Consider the following 25,152-nt stretch of genomic DNA (forward strand, 5'->3'; position numbering starts at 1 on the left):
CCATCCCCTTGTCTACTCTGCCCATCTCCCTGAGTGTGAGATATCACATGTCCCTCCATTATTATAGAAGGGGGAATTTTAAACTCACCATACAGGGTATTTACATTGTGTTTGTGCAGAAAACTGGTGGCAGCTGAGCTTTGTGCATGCTGTCCAGTGGGAAGTGTAATGGGCAAGTGAAGAGGTAGGTTTTAAGAGGTCCAAGGTGTCTCATGAGTATATCCTTCTAACACATTTCTTAGATAATGTACATCTCAGAAAATTCTTTTGTGTCTTGTGCTGTCAACGCGAGGCGCTTGTTAGTGTTTCAGTGGAGCTATAGATTGGCATGAGCACCTGTCTGTGGGGGTTGGGACTTGCAATGCTGCCTCCCCTGGCTGACTTAAGCAACTCCCCACTGCTTGGTGGAATGCAGTGTTTTTCCTGTTTTCTAGATAGATTTGAACAGGGGTCTCCCACCCCCCAAGTGGATGCTTTATCTGATGGCCCACAGACTGTCTGCACTCTGGCCCAATGATTCTTTTATACTTTGCGTGCATAGGACCAGTTATTGGGCTAGAACAGGTGAGCATGCTGCTATGGCACAGTTGTTAGGGCACCTACCTAAGAAGTGGGAAACCTTGGGTCTGGTCCCCCTACTCGAATGATTCTTTCTTAATCTTTCATTATTTATCCACTAGTGGAACAGCTTCAACAGGAGAGATCATGGAGAGAGGCAGGTGCTTTAATTCATTCATGCAAGAAGTGCTTAAGATGCCTGACTCCAAGCAGCTCCTTTCCATTCATGGATCACAAGCAGAGATGGGTGCCTCCCTACTGCCTGGTCTTAGGCATCTATCCCTGAGGGAAGGATGAGGCTTATGATACACTCCTTTGGTCAGCATCTCCCATTGGCTTGCTTAGCCTGGCGACTGCCTCCCTAGTTGCTTGGCTCAGTCAATTGCATTTTTAGATGCCTATCTCTCCCCATTCTCTATATAGAGAGACTTGGGTGCCTAATTCAACATGGTGGATCACAGGGTAGTTCCTGTGACCTTTTCTAGGCAACTAAAAGGTAGGCCCAGTAATGCTGTGTGCTGCAATGCCTAGGTCCCCTTGTGTACTCTAGGATTACTACTTTCCTCTCATGTAACTATGGCAGAATGAACAAGCTAATTATTCAGACTTGATATTATAATGATCTTGATGCAATAAATTCCCGATTTAGTGCTATCTGTCTCTGCACCACTGTTTTCCCTCCAAGGAGTACATATAGAGAGAGGGTAATGCTAAGAAAATATAGCTGTATCCTCACATTTTGAAGTGGATAAATCAGTGGTTTAGTGTTACAAGGGTTTTAGCCCATGAAAGCTTATGGCCAAATAAATGTGTTAGTCTCTAAGGTGCCACAAAAACAGAAGTAGTTGAAGGAAGGAACTGGTTAAGGTAGGCCCTTAATTCTCAACTTGAGAAGCTTCCAAGGAAACAGTACCTTTGTAACAGCATAAATAAACCTGCTGTTAAGAACAAGCTAACAACACAATCACCAAGCAAAAACCCCACCACCATGAGATAACTAGGAGCAATTGGTTTTCACTTTCACACAAAGGCATATTAGCCACACCTGCTGGAAGCTTCAGCAGCTTCATGGTAGGAAAGGAGTAGAAGCTGCTGTAAAGATGGCTTCCTTTTCTACTCCAGGATGGGTAGAATGCACAGATTTTTTCCTGGAAATTACTGTCTACACTCAACCTGCTGGCTATGAGCATTGATGCTATCTGGAGTGTAGCAAGGAGAAGGGTTTGTCCAATTACAGGTCAAAATTCTAGTGGGGTTCTGTAACTCATGTTAATTAAGGGTATTTTTAAAAGTGTACATACACCAGAAATAAAACAATGTTATGGTAGGTGAATGAAGTTCTGCTACTGATCTCTGATGTGAAGAGAGCAGGGTGGTCTTCACAAATCTTTTTGCAGATATGGCCTTGCAAAAAGTAGAGCCAAGCTCTGTTTCCAGGCATCTTCAGTTGGTGGTGTCAGAAGTGGGTCTTTAATCAGAAGATGACAGCACTGTACTGTTGTGGAATAAAGTTAATAAGCAATTTTGGACTAATGGGTTATGCTCAGTGACATCTCAGTGATGAAGGAAGACTGCATATATTTTGTGGTGTATGTGCTGTATTGTCTATCTACAGATTTACTATGATTTATTCATTTTTAAAAAAGTTGTCTAACTGGGAGTCTTATAAACTTAGTGAATTATTTTACAGCTTTGGTTACTGTGGGAGACCAGCAAGTTTAATGTTTATTTCAAGTCTGTTTCCCTCTAAATTGTGCCAAAAGCTGGATCTAAGATTTTTCTTTTGGAGCATGTCTGGATTAGAAAAATAAGTTGTGTTTTAGAATGTGTTCCCCAACAAAATTTTAAAAACTAGCATACACACCTTTTAAAGACATATTTACATGTAGGGGTAGCCTCAAATTGACCCAAAGGATTGATCATGATCAGCTAACATGGTTTTATTTTTAAGGATATCAAATCCTGACTACATTAGTGTTTAAAAAGGCATTAAAATCATTTTCCTAGTACAGATGGGACTTGGATGAAGAAAGGAAACATTTCTATACATTGAAGTCAGCATTGCTAGAGGTAGAAGCAGTATTCTGCAGTTGCAAAGAGCCAGCTCTGATTTTAGGTTCATATTTCACCTTAGGAACCCCTCTTATCTTGTGATCTTAAGCCATCTATTCCCTGCTATCCCTGTGAAGTAGACAAATATCTCTCCAGATAGGAAAACTAAGGTACAAGGAGGAACCTAAGGTTACCACACAGAGAGTCGCTAGCAGAGCCAGCATTACTACTGTGAGAGCCCTGCTACCTAGTCCAGATCCTGCAGCCTATTTTCAAAAAGTTTTTAACACTTAAGAGCCATATCATATCCCAGGTAGCCCAAAGGGTTGCACTCGCAAGAGGGCAGAGGATCCTACACCTAAGCAATAAACCACAGACCTTCTGCTATTAAATCTAGACAAGAAACAACCAGAGTTTTACCCCCTGTGTGCAAGTACCAGGTGAACATATTTGCACAATGACAGCACCACCCAGGCGCCGTCGCCAGAGAGTCCCTGCACTATCAGAGCCGGAGACGATCATAGGCATTCGCAGCTCCTTTCCCTGGGCTTCCACACCCCTTAGAACGGTCAGTGTACTAGCGTTGCTATGGTTACAGCTGGGCCTGTCCACGCGCTGGGAAAGTGGCGAGTGTATCAGCGGCTTCCTCTGCGCCCTGATTTCGATTCTGTTGTTAACTTTAGAAAACTGGGGGACAGACTGTTGTGTGCTACTACTGCAGTAATAGGATCGGAACGCTTCCCTCACAGCGCAAGGGTTGATTAGTAGCAGCGGCTGACAGCAACCTCGGGGGAGTTAGAAAGGTATAGTATGGCTTTGAAGCTGGCAAGGGAGATTTTAGTGCTGTGGTTCTGTTTACAGAATGGAGGAAGGGACAACGTTTGAACGGCCATTGTAAATGTGTTATAAAATATGTACTCTACATAAATAGGTTACTACACACCCCTCAGATTGCCTGTCTGTGGATTGGGAGGAGATGGAAAAGGAAACCAAGTACAAATGGTTCATGACAGATAGGTAGTTACTTGAGATCTTTACTTAATTTTAGGTCAAAAGCATTCAGTTTTGAGTCTAGATGAGATTTTGGAGAAAAGAGGTGAGTTGATCATAAAGCAGTGTTTAAAAATTTATATAATCAAAAACTTTTATGCATGTTTTATATTTCAGTAGCAAACAGTTCAACCCATTTTTAACGTGTCTTACTATTATTTGTTCTCAGGAGCTGTTTAAATTTTTCAACATGTGTTTTCTTTCTCAGAGTAAAACAGAACTGATGTACTGTAACATGCATTAAAAAGAGGTAAAGTATAGATTAAATTATTTCTACAGATAATAAAATGTAAAACTCAAAGTTTCCTTAGCTAGAGGAAAAATTTTAGAAATGAAAAATGCATTTTTATAGCAGTAACTGCAAGAGTTTGTTTTGGAATAGTATCTCAGCATTGCCTAGAGTGGGGAGACCAGCCAAGTTGTTTCTTATTTAGAAAATTTACAATTGGAAGCAGCTGTTAACTACTTATGATGGGATTTTTAAAGGAGCCCAAGGCCCTGTTCCTGCAGACATGTAGCCATGTGCTTAAATTTACTAGCGTGAGTTGTCCATTGATGTCAGTGGAATTACTCATAGTACTAAAGTTAATCACGTGCCTAAGTGTTTTCAGGATCAGGGCCTATTATAAGAGTTTGGAGTTCAATGGGATTTAGATACCTAATTCCTTAGGCTCCTTCGAGAATCCCAGTCCTGAATTCTGTAAATGACTAATATGTAGGAGAGCTTTCAAACAGATTTTTACTCAAGCAGTAAGTTTGGCTTAGTGAGGGGTTGGTCTGGAATCTCTTACAGGTACTTTTGAATCATGCATAGAAGAAAGAAAACATTCAATGTCCTTTGCATTTGAAACTATTTATGTTCATTCACATTTAGAATATTATTACAGAGTCAGCAGACAGGTGTTACAATGACCCGTCCCAAAGAAGAGCAATCAGCTTTACCCCTTTACACTGGGTTATACAAATTAGTCTTGCACAAGATTATCAATGACAAATGAATTGATTAGTGCTCTAATCTAGGGTCATAGTTTACAATTGGACATATGCAAAGTAGGACAAAGGATACAGGTCAAACAATATAACTAGATACCTAGAAAAGTAAATTGTATCCAACAACTGTTCACACTTCTGGTGTTAATCAAATATGCTAGCACATGTTAAACAGTAATACTTTATTACTTAAACCGGCTGGAAAGATTTTATCTCTATGTAAAAGGAATTCAGTCTGAAAACATATGTTACCGTCTTCTTCCCAGCATAACTAGGGGTTGGCCATTAGACATTTCAATAAATCCACTGTGTTCTGGGAATAGGAACTGGCAAAAACACTTTTAGAAAAATATCAAGGCAGGATCTCACCAAGACTTGGATACTTACTAATATAACTAACTACAGATGTTTATGTGGACTGGAAGATTTACTGAGAGACATTTGCTTCCCAACATAAAAGTATCATACAGAATTGTGAAAACTTTATGGCAGCCAAATAAGAAACTAGAGATATGGGAGCATGTGCTCTTATTTTGTATTTAAAGTTCTATTTTCTTCAGTTCACCCACATCTGGGAAATCCACAAAGAGACACATTGACCTTCTGTGGGGTTGAAGCCCAATGAAATCAGTGGGAGTCTTTTCAGTGACTTCGGTGGACTTTGGATCTGTCCCTTAAACTTCTCCATGGTGTGATGCATCAAAAACACTTGATAATGGTTAGGTACTATTCATAACTGTCTTACTTGTTCTCTTGTGTTCCTTGTTTGTTTGTCACATCAGTTTGTTGTATCTTGTCTTAAATTTGAGCCCCGGTTCTGAAAACACTTGTGCATGTATTTAACTTTACTCCAGTGAATAGTATCATTGACTTCATGTGAGTAAATGTTTGCAGGACTGGGGCCTTAGGTTGTTAGCTCTTTTGGGCAGAGACCTTCTTTTTTGTCATATATTTGTACCATGACTAGCATAATAGCACCTACAGGCCAGGGCCCTATCACAATACAAATAATACTTCAAGTCCAGGTTGTTGTTGTTTAATTCCACACTCTATATCCCCTTATAGAAGGTGGACTTTTGGTTGTTTTTTTTGTAATGTTACTGTTCAGTAGCAATGTAACAAATGCATGATCTGTTTTCAGGAAATTAAAATTGGTTCCATAATAATCTTATACAGTGTGAATGAGATGCTGGTTATTGTTACTTCTTACTAATTTGTGTACTTGTTATCAGAGTTGAAGAGTTTTTGCCTGAACCCTTATAGTACAGCTGGAGAGTAGAGATTGATTTTGAAGGGATGGGGTCACACCAAGTGACTTTGCATTATCAATTTTGATTGTTTAGCAAAAACCCCAAGCCTCATCTCAGCCCTTGATGATGATGATGATAATAATACCTAGCTCTTATAAAGAGCTTTCTCTTTCAAAGCATTTTACAAAAGAGGCCAGTATCAGTAACTCTCCATTTTACAGATGGGGAAACTGAGGCCCAGAGAGGGGGAAGTGACTTGCCCAAGGTCACCTAGCAATGATGTGATTAAACTCCATGAACCTTGCTCAATAAATCCCAAAATGCAAGACTGCAAAGCATGTAATTCCAGTCAGGAAAAGAAATTAGATTATGGGATTTCTTTAGAAATTCTAATGGATCTGGTGTTTCCCACATGAGAAGAAAGTTCACAGTGTTCAATATAATATATGTCCTGATGGTCATCTCATATGCAGCACATACCACCTGTAAAATATCTCTCTCTCTCTCTCTCTTTTTAAAAAAATCATCTTTCTTTGGAACCATAAGAAAATCTCTGTGCATGTAGACAATGTACTGTGCTCTTGAGGGGAAAAACACTGTCTCTAGGCTTGTCCTATACTATACTTTGGTTGTAGACTTAAAGCATTGAGGCTTACAACATGGATGAATTTTACAAGATCTCTTCCACTGAGAGAGTCCAGCAGTTGGAAAAAGAACTAGCTGTTCAACTGGCAGAGCTGAAGACAGAAATAGAAGACAATGGGGTACTTCAGGAAACACCAGATAGAGCTTACAGGTAAAGAAAACCTCTTGGTGAATGAGGAAAAGAGGGCTGATTATGTCAGTTATGTATTTTATAAGTGTCTGTTTCATGCACTTTTGTTTCCTGTTGTTAGAAATCCTTCTTGCTTAGTGATCTAGAGGCTTGGACGCAGACCTGGGAACCAGAAACCTTGACTCTTTCTTTCAATCCTGACTCCGCTGCTGACTCACTGTGTAGTACAGGAAAGCTAATATAAAATTCTAAATGATTTTTGGAAATTCAGTGTCGTTCTATGTTTTAAATCGCAAAACAAAATTTAAAATCTCCCTGTAGCCTTAATTAATCCTCTGTCACCTCTTTCATTGAAGAGGGGTGTCTTTAAGTGTTCTAATATGGTTTCCTGTACATTGCTTTTGGATGTGATTCTGCAGCTCATACTGCTTGGTTGGTATTTAAAACATACACATTCATTTTTATTTAGTAGTAAAAATATTTAATATTGACAATAGCTTGTTAATATGTACAGTTTTTTAAATATATCTACATGGTGTGTGTGTGTGAGAGGGTGAGAGATTTGTCTCTTATCCTTTTTACAGCCTTGGTCTTCAGTGTCAATAAATATGGGGTCTTGTCTTGCAGACCTCACTCAGGCAAAGCCTTTATTTCAGTGAGGATTTTCATTGAGGAGGGCTTGCACGCCCTGCCTAGATGTACACACTGTCTCTCTTTCTCTCTCTATATATATAATTTTTTAAACTTTTCTGCCTTAAAAAAGGGGTATTTACCATGGATAATATTTACCATTGATTTATAACACTTGAATTGTACTGGGCCTGTCAAATTATGACAAAGGAATATATTAATTAACAGACACTGCATTGATTTCTATCAGTCTGTAATATTCTTTTGGATAATCTTTCTATAGTTCTGTTCCGATACCAAAGGACGCTTCGTATTTCAGAAAAGAAAGGGAGGTGACACTGAAGAAAGTTTTACAGGTAACTGAAGAATATACTAGCATGAAAAAAGTCACCTTTAAATAATTCTCTATTACTATTTAGAATATAACTTCAGATACAGTTTTGCTCATTTAAAAAAAAAAACTTTAACTGTTGTCTCCACTTTTGACAATAAGGCGCATGGGGGTAGGGTGGGAAGAGTACTAATATAATTGTATAGTAGGGAAACAACACAACCCTTTATTTTCTCTACAACAGCTGTTCTTGTGATACTGATAAATTTTGAGCTCAGTCCTGTAGCTGTTGCTCATGTGATCATTCCCACTGGCTTCAAAGGCTATAGGATCAAGCCCATAATAAACGGTTTTCTTTATTTAAAATCATTTTGTATCCCAGATTGTGAAAAATTAGCCTTCTGCTGAGACTTTGTGTGTGTGTGTGTGAGGGGGGTGTTTGGTTTTGCCTATTACAAAGCATGAGTGCAGCATAGCATTTTTCCGAGTACCAATATTTGCCCACAAAGTTTGCTTGATGTCTAATTACCTGTGCTTGTAGGTAGCAGAGGCAAAATCTCTTGTTGTTCAGGCTGATGTCATGCAGAGGGAGCTAGAGAGCTGTCTGAGAAGAGAGTATACAGCAGAAAGCTTACCTCTGTTATTGCACCAGGTAATTTTTTTTTCTATTTTCTACTCAAAGACTCGGACAGTGTTTCAACACGTATGTCCTAGCATGATGGTGACTGAGTTATGACTTAAAGCAAGGATTAAACAAAACTCTGTTCTGAGGGCTATCTTGAAAATGGATGTGCTTAAAGCATTTCCTTGCATAATAAGGAACCGCTTGTACTACTTGGTATGGTATCTTAAAAGGGATTAAAGTCAGTTAGGATGGGCTAGAACAGTATTCCTGTACTACTGTGTGCCCCAGGGCTGGCTCTAGCCATTTCGCTGCCCCAAGCATGGTGACAGCCCGTGGGGGGTGCTCTGCCACTTGCAGGCCTGCGGCTCTGGTGGACCTCCCGCAGGCGTGGGTGCGGAAGGTCTGCTGGTCCTGCGGCTTCGATGGAGCATCCGCAGGCATGCCTGCGGGAGGTCCACTGGAGCCGCGGGACCAGCGGACCCTCCTCAGGTACATCTGCGTGACGTCCACTGGAGCTGCCTGCCGCCCTCACAGCAACCGGCAGAGCGCTCCCTGCGGCATGCCGCCCCAAGCACGCGCTTGGCGCGCTGGGGCCTGGAGCCGGCCCTGGTGTGCCCCCATCTGTTTCTGTAGCCTTTGTTCTTAAGCTTTTTTTTTTTTTTTTTTAAGTTTAAAGTGGGGTAAATTCTGCTGCCTTCCTCATGCTGATTAGTACCTTTCTAACGGTGGTGCAAGTAGAAATCATTTCTTGCCGGTACTGCACTCATGGGAAGGACACAAGGGGGGACACGTGACCTCCCCATGTGACCCTCCATGTGATTCCAACCCCAGCCCAGGGACCCTGTGCTTTCCTTATCCCCTCTGACACACCACTTTATATACAAAGATTAACAGGCTTAATTACTCACTTTCCCGCCCAATATGTAGTATTCAGTCTGTTTATATGGAATATGGGGGTTGGGTGAGGAGCCATTTCAGCGTATGTATGACTTATTAAAAGACAAATTTTAAGTAGAACTGTATCCTAAACTGCTTTACTGTATTGTCCCCAAACATTGCATTTCAATGGAGGATTCAACTTCCTTTGTGGTACTAGACTCCTGAAAATCATACCGGCCCACAAAAGTGGTCCATAGTCATGTAAATAGTCTCGTTGTCTTCAGTGGGATTGATCAAATGATTAAGGGTTTACAGGTTTAGGTTCCAAGTTTGTAAATTGTTCTGGATGAAACCGATAATGCCTGAGCTGTCAGATCAGAAGGAGCTTCATTTGAATAAAGGTGGGCAAATGTATGATAAGACTTAGCTCCGTTGCTAAGATGAGGAACATATTTTCAGCAAAGTTCTTGGCAGATTCCTGAGGCAGCTGACTGGTTTAAGGCTGTCAGTGTCCTGCATTATAATCTTCTCTTACAGTTCTCTCACCTACAAAGCTGGATAATGAGGCATTTGTTTTCTTTGTTTTGCTGCTCCAGTTCCAGTTAACAAAATGCATGTTAGACTAGTTTGGCTGCAAAGAAGAATTCTAGGTACACTGGGGACAACACCTGATTCCCATCAGGCTGCAGAACTGGGCTGACATCAGAATCTAAACATCCTCTGGTCAGTGCAAGCAGAAGCATTCCTCTAGTGATTTGGGCTTGATGGGATGCAGTATGGATGTCATGGATAATTCAGACCAATGGAGAGAAACAGATTAAAAAACACTGTTTAAACACCATTCATCCCACCCACCCCTCTCCTTTTGAGCACTCCGGACCAATGTAACAGCACAATACATATGCTAACAAACTTAAATAAAGCTTTTGTTTAAGTTTGCTAGCATATGTATTGTGCTGTTAAAGTCATATAAACAATTACTTACCGTCCTCCCTAGCTGCGTTCTGCTCCTTTAAGGAGCAGAGTACAGCCCCTGCCCTATTTGCACCCCTGCTTACTAATGAGTAGCACCATTTTCTTTATTAGAACTACTTGTAGAGAAAGTTACCTCTCAGGCCTTGGCTACACTAGAAATTTCACAGTGCTGCCGGGGCAGCGCTTTGAAGTGTGAGTGTGGTCAGAGCGGCAGCGCTGGGAGAGAGCTCTCCCAGTGCTGCACATAAACCACATCCTTTACGGGTGTAGTGTGCAGCGCTGGGAGCCGCGCTCCCAGCGCTGCCACCCTGATTACACTGATGCTTTACAGCGCTGCATCTTGCAGCGCTCAGGGGGGTGTTTTTTCACACCACTGAGCGCGAAAGTTGCAGCGCTGTAAAGTACCAATGTAGCCAAGCCCTCAGTGTGAGGATGGGTGACAGAACAGAGATACTAAGGGAGTATTTCCTCCTGCTCCTCCCCCGCTTATGTTGTTCTCAGTACTGCTTTAGTTCACCGCAATGTTAAACTGTTGCCATTTGCTCAAGTGTGACACTTTGTTTATTTTTGGCTTCATTAAAGTTTTTTACAGACAGAATTACGCATCTGGTCCAGAGTAAATACTTACACATGCTTAGATGGAAGAGATTTTGTAGGCACAGCAGTGTTATTGAACAGCTTTATCCCCTCTATCAGGTAAGAAATCAAAAAATAGAAATATTGCACATGTGCATGATATGTTCATGGTGGTTTAGATGGCTGTCTTGCACTTAAGTGACAAAGCCATAAAGGATAAGGTTCATCCGTAAAGCACTGAGATCTTCAGATGAAAGGTATTCATATGGTAGCACCTAAAATGTGCTATGTAGTTTGCAGCAACAGAGAAGCACACACTACCTGCCCTAAGAATGTACCGTGAGTGGAGGGAAAGGAATATTGAATACAAATGATTGGGGGAATAAATGTGTGGCCTTTTAGTACACATTTGTGGTTTATTTTCAAAGGTAACTACTAGATGCCAAATGTTATCATTACTATTTATTATGTAGGTCATCTCGAGAGAGCATCAGAAAGACCTTTTATATCACCCCCCTTTCCCAAAGTATTCTTCTTATGCCGTATGTTAGCAGAATATTGTTTAGAAAACTTTAAAATCATTTTGCGTACTACTTTTGTTTTCTTCCCTCCACTTGTAATTCAGAGTTTTTTAGTGCTATGAGTCCAACTCTACATTCTCCTAAAGAACCCCTGTTGCTGTAACAGTCTTAACACTGTAATCGCACATTTAGCCCAGCAAGCTAGTAATTCATTAAAACCACATAGCTTGGCAGCTGTGGAATTACATGGGTTTATTCAGTAAAATCTGTTTTTGTGACTGAAAACCACAGGCTTTAGAATATAGGCCCCTTCTGAATCTCCCTGCCAGACTATCATTTAAAAATGAAGCAAAAGCCGTTCAAGAAGAGTCGAGTCCACTCCAGGAAAGTGGAAGGTTCTTGCCCATTCCAGCTTTCCATGTCCTCATTTACTGTATTGTTTTGTTCAGCGCAGGTTCCTTAAGTTTCCAGGAGAAACACTTCTCACTGAAAATAAATTGTGAGTTATATTAGTGGTAGAAGCTGAAATGTGACATTATTAAATAATAAATGTTAGGGTACAATAGTTTAAATGCTCTTCTTGCCAACCTATTCTTATTGATTAAATATAAAATTTTTAGTGACTATGAACATAGTAAATTTGTTGATTGTATTTTCTGGTAAGTATGTTATTCAGCTGTATTGTAAATGTCTGTATTGGTTACCAACTCTAAATCAAAATATATAATGAAAATATCAGCAAAGATAAAGTGGGCACTGCAAGAACCCTGTTGGATATAGACACAGATAAATTATGGTTATTTTCCAGCGTTTTGTTATGTTAACAGTATGGAAGTGCAGTGTCAGAGATGATAAAGCTGTTTTCTACCTTCCAGCAGGGCAGGTTTATCAATTTATTAAAAAAAAAACAAAAACCTTCTACTTAATATTTGAGCAACCTTTTAAAGACAGGAAACTCGGAGAAGAGGTAATAGGCTATGCAGGCAGTTACTAGCACTCAGTCCACTTGGTAATCTCTGTGCCACAAGTTGATGGTTTCAGTGCATTTTCTATAGTCCAGATCATATGCCATTTCCACAACTGGCACTTACTGGCAGCCTCCTAAAAGGGCCAACCACTGAATGGACATGGAAACTGAACCGACCCTCCATTTCTACCATGAACCAGAGTAGAGGCACACTGGCAGCGCAGATGAAGAAACTTAGAATCATAGAATATTAGGGTTGGAAGAGATCTCAGGAGGTCAGCTAGTCTAACCCCCTGCTCAAAGCAGGACCAACCCCAAATAAATCATTCCAGCCAGGGCTTTGTCAAGCTGGGCCTTAAAATCCTCTAAAGATGGAAATTCCACCTCCCCAGGTAACCTATTTCAGTGCTTCACCATCTCTTAGTGAAATAGTGTTTCTTAATATCCAACCTAGACCTCCCCCACTGCAACTTGAGACCATCACTCCTTGTTCTGTCATCTGCCACCACTGAGAACAGCCTAGCTCCATCCTCTTTGGAACCCCCCTTCAGGTAGTTGAAGGCTGCTATCAAATTCCCACTCACTCTTCTCTTCTGCAGACTAAATAACCCCAGTTCCCTCAGCCTCTCCTTGTAAGTCATGTGTCCCAGCCCCCTAATCATTTTTGTTGCGCTGCACTGGACTCTCTCCAATTTGTCCACATCCTTTCTGTAGTAGGGGGGCCAAAACTGGACATAATACTCCAGGTGTGGCCTCACCAGTGCTGAATAGAGGGGAATATTCACTTCTCTCGATCTGCTGGCAATGCTCCTACTAATACAGCCCAATATGCTGTTGACCTTCTTGGCAACAAGGGCACACTGTTGACTCATATCCGGCTTCTCATCCACTGTAATCCCCAGGTCCTTCTCTGCAGAACTGCCGCTTAGCCAGTTGGTCCCCAGTGAGTAGCAATGCACGGGATTCTTTTGTCCTAAGTGCAGGACTCTGCACTTGTCCTTGTTGAACCTCATCAGATTTCTTTTGGCCCAATCCTCCAATTTGTCTAGGTCACTCTGGACCCCATCCCTACCCTCCATCGTATCTACCTCTCCCGCCCCCCACTTAGTGTCATCTGTGAACTTGCAGAGGGTATAATTCATCCCGTCATCCAATCATTAATGAAGATGTTGAACAAAACCGTCCCCAAGACCGCTGCTTTGACGTGTGTTGAACCTCTGTGATTGGCTAAGGGCCCGACTGTAGCACAAGAAGAACTATGTGCTAATGTGATTCTCTGCAACCGTTGTGGGGGTTGGTGTTGTTGTAACAGCTTTGGAGAGTATTTTAGGCTAGTGTGTATGGGGGAAACTGTAATAAAGAGCAATGTTTAACTTAGTTTTTAATTAGTGGTTGTGCAAAACTTGGGATGTTGTTGCTTATTGAAAAAGGAGGAAAAAATGACTTTCTGCTTTCTGGTGAGCTCTAGTTTCCACTGACAGCATCAGCAAATAGGGATGTCAATCTAGAACATTCACTAGCATTAAATTCCCTAAAAAATATACAAGAAAAAATTGTTTTGAAAAGGTTTTGTTGTTTAATTCTAAGAGCATGATGTAAACTGGTGATCTGATGTCACAAATGCCACTCACTTTTTATCCAAGTAATCATTGCCACGTGGACAATGGAGCGTATTTAATTGGAAAAAAGATTGTGGATGATTCTGAATTTTTATACATTCAGATTTTAGACAGCTGGGTATATTAATTGCAGCTTCCTTTACTGTCATAGCTGACTGGTAAGAAGTTCTCTGTTTGAGACTGGAGATGACCTTTCCTCCTGGACTGCAAGTATCATTTAGTCTGGGAAGCAAAAGCCTCAAAATTCCTCCCAAAGTAGGATTTTTCACATGGTGGAAATGCAAAGTTCTTCTAGTTATTTAATAGAATGGGTAAAGAAACAAACACAGGAAAATAATGATCTTTTCTCTCTCTACATAGAAACAAATTGGTCACATTATGCAGGAGTACAACGATGCTGTTCAGAGGGCTGCGAGACTGTCGGCTGCACGACAGAACTTTCTGACTGGAAAGAAGAATTCTGTAAATATAGTGACACAGGAAGACCTGGTTATTTACATGCAGTGGCTAGTGTGTCACCTACACTCTCTCAAGGCCATTCACAGCTACCTTAGGGTAAGAGAGCATTGTGGATGGTGCAACATAATTGCCAACCTCTGCACTGCAAAATGTTAGCATTTAATAAATGTAATAATATTTCCTAGGAAAAATATGATTCTGCTGGAGCAAAGGATTGAGACTACATCACAGAACTCTGTGGGATTTTTGTTTGAGGGGAACAAATCCTTGCAAGAATGCTGTAGCTAGTGTAAAAATCTCTGATGAGGCGACCATCCTGATAGACATTTATCTAACCTACTCTTAAATATCTCCAGAGATGGAGATTCCACAACCTCCCTAGGCAATTTATTCCAGTGTTTAACTACCCTGACAGTTAGGAACTTTTTCCTAATGTCCAACCTAAATCTCCCTTGCTGCAGTTTAAGCCCATTGCTTCTTGTTCTATCATTAGAGGCTAAGGTGAACAAGTTTTCTCCCTCCTCCTGATGACACCCTTTTAGATACCTGAAAACTGCTATCATGTCCCCTCTCAGTCTTCTCTTTTCCAGACTAAATAAACCCAATTCTTTCAGCCTTCCTTCGTAGGTCATGTTCTCAAGACCTTTAATCATTCTTGTTGCTCTTCTCTGGACCCTCTCCAATTTCTCCACATCTTTCTTGAAATGCAGTGCCCAGAACTGGACACAATACTCCAGTTGAGACCTAACCAGCGCAGAGTAGAGCGGAAGAATGACTTCTTGTGTCTTGCTCACAACACACCTGTTAATGCATCCAGAATCACTTTGCTTTTTTTGCAACAGCATCACACTGTTGACTTATATTTAGCCCATGTGGTCCACTATAACCCTAGATCCCGTTCTGCCGTACTCCTTCCTAGACAGTCTCTTTCCCATCTGTATGTGTGAAACTGATTGTTCCTTCTAAGTGGAGCACTTTTGCATTTGTCTTCATTAAACTTCATCCTGTTTACCTCAGATCATTTCTCAATTTGTCCAGATCATTTTGAATTATGACCCTGTCCTCCAAAGCAGTTACAATCCCGCCCAGTTTGGTATCATCTGCAAACTTAATAAGTGTACTTTCTATGCCAATATCTAAGTCGTTGATGAAGATATTGAACAGAGCTGGTCCCAAAGCAGAACCTCTGCGGAACCCCACTTGTTATACCTTTCCAGCAGGATTGGGAGCCATTAATAACCACTCTCTGAGTATGGTTATCAGCCAGTTATGCACCCACCTTATAGTAGCCCCATCTAAGTTGTATTTGCCTAGTTTATTGATAAGAATAACATGCAAGACCATACTCAAATGCCTCACTAAAGTCTAGGTATACCACATCCACCGCTTCTCCCTTATCCACAAGACTTATTATCCTATTACAAATAGCGCTACATTGGTTCAATTAAATCGGTTTAACGCTGCTAAGATCGGTTTAAATGCGTAGTGTAGACCAGGCCTAAGTGTAGGCATATTCTTGTGGTGGTGGTTGGTTAATAAAGCCAGGCCCCAAGGAGAGATGAGTATGGACTTTGTCTGTGTGTACACTAGATTGGGAGCTGCATTTGCTCACACATCCATACAACCTTAACCCTGCCCCTGAAGCAATGCCAGTCTACGTAAGGACTCACCTAAGAACACAGAAAATTTCAAAGGCAAATCTGAGGAGTTGTTCTGCATTGCACTTAATTTACCTAGTGATTTTATTGTGTAAGCATTGAAAGTAGTTTTTAGTTGTTTAATTGTCTGTCATTTGTACTATGAAAGATACAATCATGGTTAACTTTTTTTCTCTTCTGTTCCCCCGCCCCCCATTAAGTCACAGACTGAGTGATTTTAGTACGTTTTAAGTGAAGTGAAATAACGACACATGCATTTATATTTTCAGGTACTCCAGTATTTGCCTCTCTCTCACAGAATGGAGGTGGTTATTGAGAAACACCCTAAGGTGGCCCAGGATAATAGGGAGAAATTCAGAAGTGCCACTGTGTCTGAATCTTTATCCTCTAATATTCACTTCTCTCTTTGCCCCAGCATTTCAGGAAGAGAGGGTGAGAAATTATTACATTTCCTTTAAAACTGCAATAAAAGGACTCTAGTGTGGAAGTCATCTGTTGATGTGTACTCTTGAGACAGGTCATCAGTCTTGGTTTGGAAAATATTAAATGTTATTCTTGTTTGCACATTTTGAGGAATCTGGAGTGCAGCTTGTGACGCCAGCAGGGCTGGCTTTAAGTTTTTTGCCGCCCCAAGCAAAAAATTTTTTGACTGCCTTCCACCCCAGCCCTGGGCTTTCACTCCTCACCACCAGTGCCCTCCCCCACCCGCACAACCTGCCACCCCAGCCCTGGGATCTCTCTCTTCCCCGCCCCCATTGCCCCAGCACTGGGCTCTCCCCTCCCACCCCCACAGCCCCTGCCACCCCAGCGCTGGGCTCCCCATCAGCAGTGCTGACTCTGCCCACTCCCCCCTCACCTCCAGCTGGTCTGGCACTGGCAGTGTCGGGATAAGCAGTGGGGCTCCCAGGCCACACTTCAGCCCAGGGTCCCTCCAGCAAGGGATCCCTCCTCGAGGACTGGCCAGGACCAGAGAGGGCAGAGCCGAGGGATCGCTCTGGCAGGGGGCTGAAGAGCTAGGGCAGGGTAGCTCCAGAGGGAGCAGAGCTCCAGAGAGCAGGACGCAGGCTTCGCACTCCAGCACCCCGCCCTCTGTGGCCTTGCTGCTGCTGCTTCTGGCTGGCTTGCAACAGTCCCTGGGCAGCTCAGGCCACTTCGCTAAGCCCTGGCTGTGGTGCTGAGGGACAGCCACCTTGCGGCATCTGCAGGCGGCCCCCAGCCTGAGTGTCCCCTCTCGGAGCCTGCCCGGCCCAGCCACAAGGTGCAGGCGCTGCTCCCCTGCGGTGCGAAACGCAGCAGCACCAGGGCGCGATGCGCTGCTGCTGCCAGGGCCGGCTCTTGTCTTTTGCTGCCTGAAGCAAAAAAAAAAAAAAGATGTCTGGAATGCCGCCCCTGAAAATGTGCTGCCCCAAGCACGTGCTTGGTTTGCTGGTGCCCAGAGCCGGCCCTGGAAGCCAGCCAGCATCCTGTAGAATTGAGAAGGCTTCAGAGATCTAGAGCACAGAATAGAAAGTCTGCAGGGGTGGCTCACTTCATTTTGCAACCCTCTGGTTGCAGGGGAAGTTTGTGTGTTGTTTGCAAATCCTGAATATCTGAAGGTCTTGTATATGTATTAAGTCATAATAACAGCATATTAGAAAAATATTGCGGGACTAAATTTGATGGGGAGTCTGGGATATTGTTTTGATTACACGGAGCATTGAAATGTTACTCCTTTCTTTTGCATAAACACTACTTAAAAACATGTTTCAATAAGTGACCCCTTTATGGAGAGATTTATAGTTTAAAACTAGGGCTCTTGATTAATTGCTGTTAACTCAAAAAAATTAATCGCGATTAATCACCATTTTAATTGCACAATTAAACAATAGAATACCAATTGAAATTTATTAAATATTTTGGATGTTTTTCTACATTTTCTCATATATTCTGTGTTGTAAGTGAAATCGAGAAAGTGTATATTATTTTTTATTATAAATATTTCCACTGTAAAAATGATAAAAGAAATAGTATTTTTCAATTCACCTCATACAAGTATTGTAGTGTATTCTTTGCTGTGAAAGTGCTACTTAAAATGTAGATTTTTTTTGTTACATAACTGCACTAAAAACCAAAACAGTGTTAAACTTCAGAGCCTACAAGTCCACTCAGTCCTACTTCTTGTTCAGCCAATTACTAAGACAAACAAGTTTGTTTACATTTACAGGAGATAATGCTGCCTGCTTCTCAATTACAATGTCACCAGAAAGTGAGAACAGGCATTTGCAAGATATTCACGTGCCAGATATGCTAAACATTCATACTCCCCTTCATGCTTCAGCAGCCATTCTGAAAAGGAGTGGATGGCTTGATGGAAGGGGGAAGAAGTTGGAGGACCAGCCACTGCATGCCTCATGTTTCCATGTACACATAGATCATAAGAGCCTCATAAGTTACCATGTGTCTCAACACGTGCTCTGTGACCACTGTCAGAGTGGGATCACACACACACTACTCATTTTGGAATGTCATTAGCAGCACAGTGCTAGGATGCCAACAGTGAATGGAAATGCATTGAAATCTTCTGGCATATTGATGCTACTATGATTCTAGTGGCTGTATTTTCTGAAAATTCTGGTGAATCTGGCACAACAGTATTATTTACAGTGGCAATACTCATGCTATAATAGAAACATACTCTAGTTGCTTATAGACTGAAGACTTGATTTGGAAGGCTCTTGGTTCTGTGGCTTTCGACAATGATGTTGTTAAAATTTAAACAGTAAAGTTTGTTTCAGTGCTGGCAGATGGCTACTGCTGCAGCAGCAACAGCACATTATATTGCAGGTCTGTGCGTTGAGAATAGCGATTAGTATTTTGTCTTTGGTGATGGTGAAGGTTTTAATAAAAATATCCATTTAGAACCCAGTGGCTGTTCCCTGTCAGACTAAACACCAGATCTTAATTAATTTAATCTGTACATACAAAAGAAGTGGGAAAACAGTAGTACTATATGGTCCCCAATAAAGAACTGCAGCATGTTCTAGAACAGGGGTAGGCAACCTATGGCACAAGTGCTGAAGGCGGCGTACGAGCTGATTTTCAGTGGCACTCACACTGTCTGGGTCCTGGCCACCAGTCCGGAAGGCTCTGCATTTTAATTTAATTTTAAATGAAACTTCTTAAACCCTTTTTAAACACCTTTTTAAAAACCTTACTTACTTTACATACAACAATAGTTTAGTTATATATTATTGACTTATAGAAAGAGACCTTCTAAAAATGTTAAAATGTATTACTGGCATACAAAACCGTAAATCAGAGTGAATAAATGAAGACTCGGCACAGCACTTCTGAAAGGTTGCTGACCCCTGGCCTAGAATCCACTGCTCCTCAGCTATTGCTAATAACTGTTGCAAACTGCTGTTAGTTTAATTCTGGCCTTTTGTAGGACCACACAGCAAGGATGCAGTATTCACGCTGCCCCAACACACAACAGAGACTGAAGAATTGAAACCTCAGCTCCGACTTCTGCTTTCTCACTTTGGTGTCTGCTATGATATGGAGAATCTCAAGAACTCTGCTAATGAGATGGAGCTTTTTCCCCTGGTAACTAAAGAATTACAAAATGTTCATGAGGTTTGACAGGAGAACACAAGTATTGTAGGTTGTATTGCATTACAGGAATAGTGTTGTGAATTCTGTGTTTTTGGTAGGAAGTACATGTGTCTATAGAGAGCAGTGAAAGGCCTGTATAGCTTCCCTTATAAACGTATTATAGTAATAGCCAAAAAATCCTAGTATTGCTGTTTTTAATATTACTGTTCTTAGTAAAATGAAGGATTCCACAGCTTTATTCTATCCAGTCACCCTTCTGCCCTTTTACACAAGCTCATTTCTCAATTTTTCCCTGTTTAGTTTTACAGACATTAGTTACCACCACTAGGAATCTGGCTTTTACAGGTCATTCATAGTTACTTTACCAAATCCATGCAGGTTAAAAATTACCAGTTTGCGAACAGTTTTCTCTATTTTACTACTTTACATGTCCAGGATATAGAGCAGGTATATAATATCAATTCTGTTTAAAGTGTATATTGCCCCTAATAAAATATCCGCTTAGGTACATGCTTAAAATTTAGCCTGAGTAGTCCCTTTGAACCTCATTGAGACTGAGCATGTGCAGAAATGATTGCAGGATTGGGCCATAATGGAGAATACCTGTACGGTGTGTCAATAGGCAGGTAACTGTTCCTTTTGGATAGGATTTTCAAAAGTACTCAGCACTGGGCTAACTCCTCTCATTGAAGCCAACAGTAAAACTCCCATTGACTTCAACAGAAGGAGAATTAGGCCAATGCTGAGTGCTTTTGAAAATATCACTCTTCCTCTTCGAGGTACCCAAAGTAAGAACAGGGCAGTTTCATCACCTCTTCTGTAAAGATGTGTGAAAAAAGCATGAAACATTTTGATCCTATCAGTGAGTTCATATGACCAGCTGGAAGAGATTAGTACATTCTGTAGTTGGTTGTTCAGTGGTTAATATTGGAAACCTGTCCTGTTTTGTGAAACCTGTTGAGAATCTTCTCCATATGCCTTTCAGGTCATCCGGAAATTTCGAAGTGTCTTCATCAAACAGCAGACAATGAGAACTTTTCCAGTGTATGATGCAGGGGTGCCTGGGGCAGAAAACTGGGGTATTTTAGAACCTAGCATGGCTTTGAAAAAGAGAGCCAACTGGATTCCTTTTATAAAGGTAGAAATAAGTGATTTATTTTTCCCTTTTTGCTCTGTTGGTAAACTATTGTAACTGCAATTCAGAATGTAGCAAGATACTTTCCAGCCATTTACTTTTAAAATGACCCAGTGATGACCCATTTTTATTTTGTTTTGAAAATTCCAAAACCATGTCTAACTACTGTCATATATACTGGGTCTATTTCTCATTTCACTCCAGGCAAAAAAGTGAATTAAAATGAATGTAATGCATATTCTGTATTGTGTTTATTGCTTTCTATTCACATTTAAGTCCTATCTATAAATTTTGCCCTGGCTTTTCTATCAACCAGATTAAGCCCAAAAAAGATCCCTGGCAGCAAAAGCTTTTGGCAAAACTGAAGCAATGGAAAAAAGTAGATGAACTATTGCATCTTCAATCAAAGTTTTTAGAGGTAAGTAAATAGACTATTTTAAATATATTCTATTTATTTACTGAATACTCTCAGGAAACTTTAAATGCCTGGAGAAAGAGCTTGCCTGTGCAAAAAGCTTGTCTCAGGCTTACATTTCAGATTGTAGAGTTCAGAGATATGGTACATAAAATGAAGATCCAGTACTGAATTGATGCAGATTTTTTTTCTTCTCTTTTCAGTGAATATTAAGGATAGGCAAATTTCAAAAGATTCAGAAAGCAGGTTGCTTACTTGACTAAGCATTCAAAATTTCCAGAGCATAGTTCAGGTTAAACTCCAGGTATTTACACCTCTTGGGCCTGATTCTGATCTTGCATACAGCAGTTTTACAGTTGATATGTCAATGGCGTTACTTCTATTATACACTTTTGTAAACTAGATCTGAATTAAGCCTGAAGAATTTATTTAGAAATTGCACAAGAGCAGACTCTTTAGTGAAATTGTTGGCACTTATTATCCTGGTCGGGCCTGAAATACCAGGAGAATAGCATCTCTCACAGAATTTATCAGTTCAGCTTGTAGTTTAATCTTGGAACTGGAAAAGAAATATTATGGAACCTGAAGCTCATACAGTACGTGTGCATTAATCTTTCATGACTCTTGTTTCAGAAGCGTCTTGAGAGACTTTACTGTAGTATCATATTATTATTATTTATTATTAAGGCACTGTTGCAGTGCCTTAATAATATGGCATGATTTGGGATGTATAATTTCACATGGATTTGTTTCTTTTGGGAATGTTTGGTGTGAGGAGATGGGTTTGAAAATTGGGCCTACGATGAGACGCCAATTTCAGTCCTAAATATGGAGCAGCTACAGTCAGTGCATCATATACATCTTTTCTTCTATATCACATCTTTCCATTCCTTAAACGGATCCATCAGAGTAAAATCTAGTCTTTTTTAAAAGTTTGCAGGTATATAATGGATTGGATGGAGATGTTATGCTGCCTTGCTAAATTCCCTAGAACTCATCTCACCGCCTCAGAAAAGGATGGCTTTGCTTTTAGATTTGCCTTGTGAATCTTAACTCTTGGATATTTAATGTTATTGCAATAAGGTTTCCGACATGGAGCAAGTGATTGAAGTTCTCCAGGAGCATGCGACAGAAGTGCTAGAGCCAAGTCCAGTGCGATCAAGTTTTGTGACTTCTCACAGCTCAAGACAGCATAACTATGATCGAATCTGGGAGAGAATTTATAGCAACTCAGAGCTCCAGCAGGTATTTTGAAGGGGAAGATCAGGTGAAACTTGTGTAACTATGAGTAGGGACTAGTAATTCTTTATTAGAAAACCTTCATTTTAATCAGTGATGATGAAAAGCCTCTGCATTGGAAGCTTCTGTAGGGAGACCATGAAGTTCCCTATCTTCCAAAGCTCGGTCTCCCTCCTAGGATGTTGTTTCTCATAGGGTTGTGGGGTGGGTTTAACAGCAGGGAAAAGGGCCAGGTCATGGTGGTTACAGGAGTGTACAGCAGCAGGAAATGAGGAGGAGGGATCAAACAGGTTGATTCTTGGTTTCTGGAGGCTCTATGAAAGTTCACACCAGAGTCTGACATTAGATTGGCTTGCTTTTTAATTGGGTGAGTATGAGGGCAAATTTGGCAATTGAGAGGGGAAGTTGAATTTGTGGGCTTGGTTTTAAGAAGATTCAGTAGTTGGGAAACAGTTCAAAAGGGGATGATGTGATTCATCTTCAAAGTTTTAGAGGTAAAGACATGAACAAATTATCTTAGAATTAATAATGGGGCCCAGTTGTCTTACTGCAAATTCCCCTGAAGCAACTGCTATATGTGGATTGTTTTTGTTCGATTTTTTTTTTTGCTTCCTTCCCATAGCAATTCGTGTGACTAATCCCTGAATTTTAAAAATATTAGGCTAACCAAGACTTATTGCTCATTCCTCCTTTTGTGTCAGAAGGCGGTTAACACCTTTCACACTAACAACTCGTGGTATATGATGTAATTTTATGTTTTAATATCTGAACTGCCTACATCTGCAATCAGATGCTCCACTTGACTTAATGTCAGGTCTAGTATTGTTTCCTTTTTGTGTTGGTGATTGTTCATACAGCACTGAATGATTTTGGAAAATGATGGCTGTAAAGGGGAATCACTATTCTCAAACTGCCCTATTCTTATGAGGTAAAACCACGTCAAGTGTCAAAGAGGGGAACAGCACCAAAACCATATGAATTTCTTTAAAGTGACTAGCTAAATGCCCAATTTTCTTTTTCTGGTGAAATTGTTTGAGCCCCCTCTTAGAGGCAAGGGGATCCTCTCAATAGATGCCTTTATACACTTATCATTTCATGTGACTGTCTCTCTGATTGGAAGAGGACTGGTTGGCACATCCTGTGAAACCAACCATTATCAAGCTTATTAAATGTTGTTGTCAGATGTTGCATGGTAATGAATGACCTGGAAAGACTGTAGCCACACAACTGGAATACAGTTCTGAGAGACCAAGACCTCAGTGGGAACAATGAGTGTCAAGTGCTTTCACTGGTAAGTGCCTAAACAGCTACCTCAGTCCAAGAGAACCATTCTGTGGTTACATCCTTTACCAGTGTCTTCATGAAAATGCTCCAGACAAGGGTTTAGGTCACCAAGCTATTTGTCACGCTGCCTTGGAAGAAAAATACAACAGTGGCAATTCTCTTGTCTGCATACCAACTCTACAAGGGCTGAGCTCAACAGTCTGCTTTGGCATTGATTTATCCTTTGCTTGAAAAATCAGAGAAGACCAATAAAATCTCTCATCAGATGCCATTACTTTTTAATGCAATATTGAAGGCAGAGAATGTGCTGCAATGAAATTCAAGGTCCAAGCTGCATACAAGACTCCCACTGACTTCAGTGAGTGCAGTGGAGCAGTCAAATTGACTGCAAACCTGAATCCTAACAACAAGGAAAGAACAGACTCATCATCCCTTCAATGTCCTGTTGCCTTCTAAAGAATACAGATTTCTGATGCCAACTAGCACTGGGTGCGTGGGTGGGTAGTTTAAGAAATAAATGGCAGTTTTAACACCAGTATAACTACGTTGACTTCAGGGGAGTAACTCCTAAAGTACACTAGAGAAAGCAAGATTGGAATCAGGCCTTGATGGAGGTGGTGATGGATGGGCAGTACTAGCTACTTTCCTGACTAATATTTGCATTTTTATTTTTATTTTTTAGTTTATTGTGAGATTGGAAGGAGCCTAGAAAAACAGACATCACTACAAAGTATTTCAAAGATATTATCTATAGCCCTGAATTGGGGGGAGAGGGGAGACACTTCTACAGTTCCAATTACTATTATGATAGTGTCCTTAGGAGTCTGGGTTTGATCCTTCATTTGTATGTCTGCATATAGGCTCAGAGGAGGTCCAGATGAGAGAGAATTACTGGACATTCCTCATTAAGTATAAATTAAGGTTTATTCTAATGTTGGCTCCCTTCTTGATTTGAATGGGAAATCTGTGGTTTTAGGCCTTTTGAAATTCAGATACAAATAATTGAAATCTACTAAAAATCCATTAGAATTGTTTCCAGTCAACTTTTTAATTGTGGGATTTACTTGCTTCCAATCTTCGTATGTGTTAATACTGATTTTTCTCTTGCTGTAGCTCATGCTAGTCTCCAGTCCGGCAATAAGCTCTCTGCAGTCCACCCCTGGACCTCTGTTTTTTATGATAAGGCCTTTGTATAATGCTGACAACAAGAATGGTCAGCATCTTCTCAAAACCCATTTTTGAACTTTCTTTTTTTTTTAAAAAAAAAACCAGGATCAAAACACAGAGGATAATAATCCTGCTGTGGCTATGAATGAGAAGGGTATGGAAACTATCAGTCTCAGCAAGAATCCAGGATCTTCCAGGAAGAAGAAAGAAAGAGGGTAAAACTATATTCTTCTTATTAAAGAAAAATAAATGCTTATACTTGCCCCATCTTCAAAGTGTGACTCTGCCAGAAACATTAGTCCTCTCTTCTGTATTTTGTTGTTCTATGCTGCAGATTTCCATGGAGTTAATTCAATAGACAGTAGTTCATTTCTAGACAGGACATGAAGAGCTCTTTAATTTA

The 25,152-nt window shown here is 40.8% G+C and overlaps 2 protein-coding genes across 3 annotated transcripts; both read left to right on the top strand.

Annotated features, from left to right (window-relative positions):
• Nucleotides 1–3,233: 3,233 nt before the first annotated feature.
• Nucleotides 3,234–14,532, top strand: LOC142046479 (putative uncharacterized protein C6orf183). 2 transcript variants are annotated; one of them, XM_075063429.1, is made up of 6 exons: nt 3,234–3,413; nt 6,536–6,696; nt 7,589–7,661; nt 8,178–8,288; nt 10,698–10,811; nt 14,159–14,532. In XM_075063429.1, exons 2-6 carry the CDS (start codon nt 6,560–6,562, stop codon nt 14,411–14,413), a joined length of 690 nt encoding a protein of 229 aa, XP_074919530.1. In that variant the 5' UTR covers nt 3,234–3,413; nt 6,536–6,559; the 3' UTR covers nt 14,414–14,532. The 2 variants fall into 2 exon arrangements, with proteins under 2 accessions (XP_074919530.1, XP_074919531.1); XM_075063430.1 differs by having other exon boundaries at nt 8,208–8,288.
• A 1,682-nt stretch (nt 14,533–16,214) lies between these two features.
• Nucleotides 16,215–24,968, top strand: LOC142046625 (putative uncharacterized protein C6orf183). Its single transcript, XM_075064561.1, has 6 exons — nt 16,215–16,347; nt 19,343–19,500; nt 20,495–20,647; nt 20,961–21,062; nt 22,143–22,304; nt 24,855–24,968. The coding sequence occupies exons 1-6, from the start codon at nt 16,215–16,217 to the stop codon at nt 24,966–24,968; spliced, it is 822 nt and encodes a 273-aa protein (XP_074920662.1).
• The last annotated feature ends 184 nt before the right edge of the window (nt 24,969–25,152 follow it).

This window comes from Chelonoidis abingdonii, chromosome 3, assembly GCF_003597395.2.
Source record: "Chelonoidis abingdonii isolate Lonesome George chromosome 3, CheloAbing_2.0, whole genome shotgun sequence".
NCBI lineage: Eukaryota > Metazoa > Chordata > Testudines > Testudinidae > Chelonoidis > Chelonoidis abingdonii.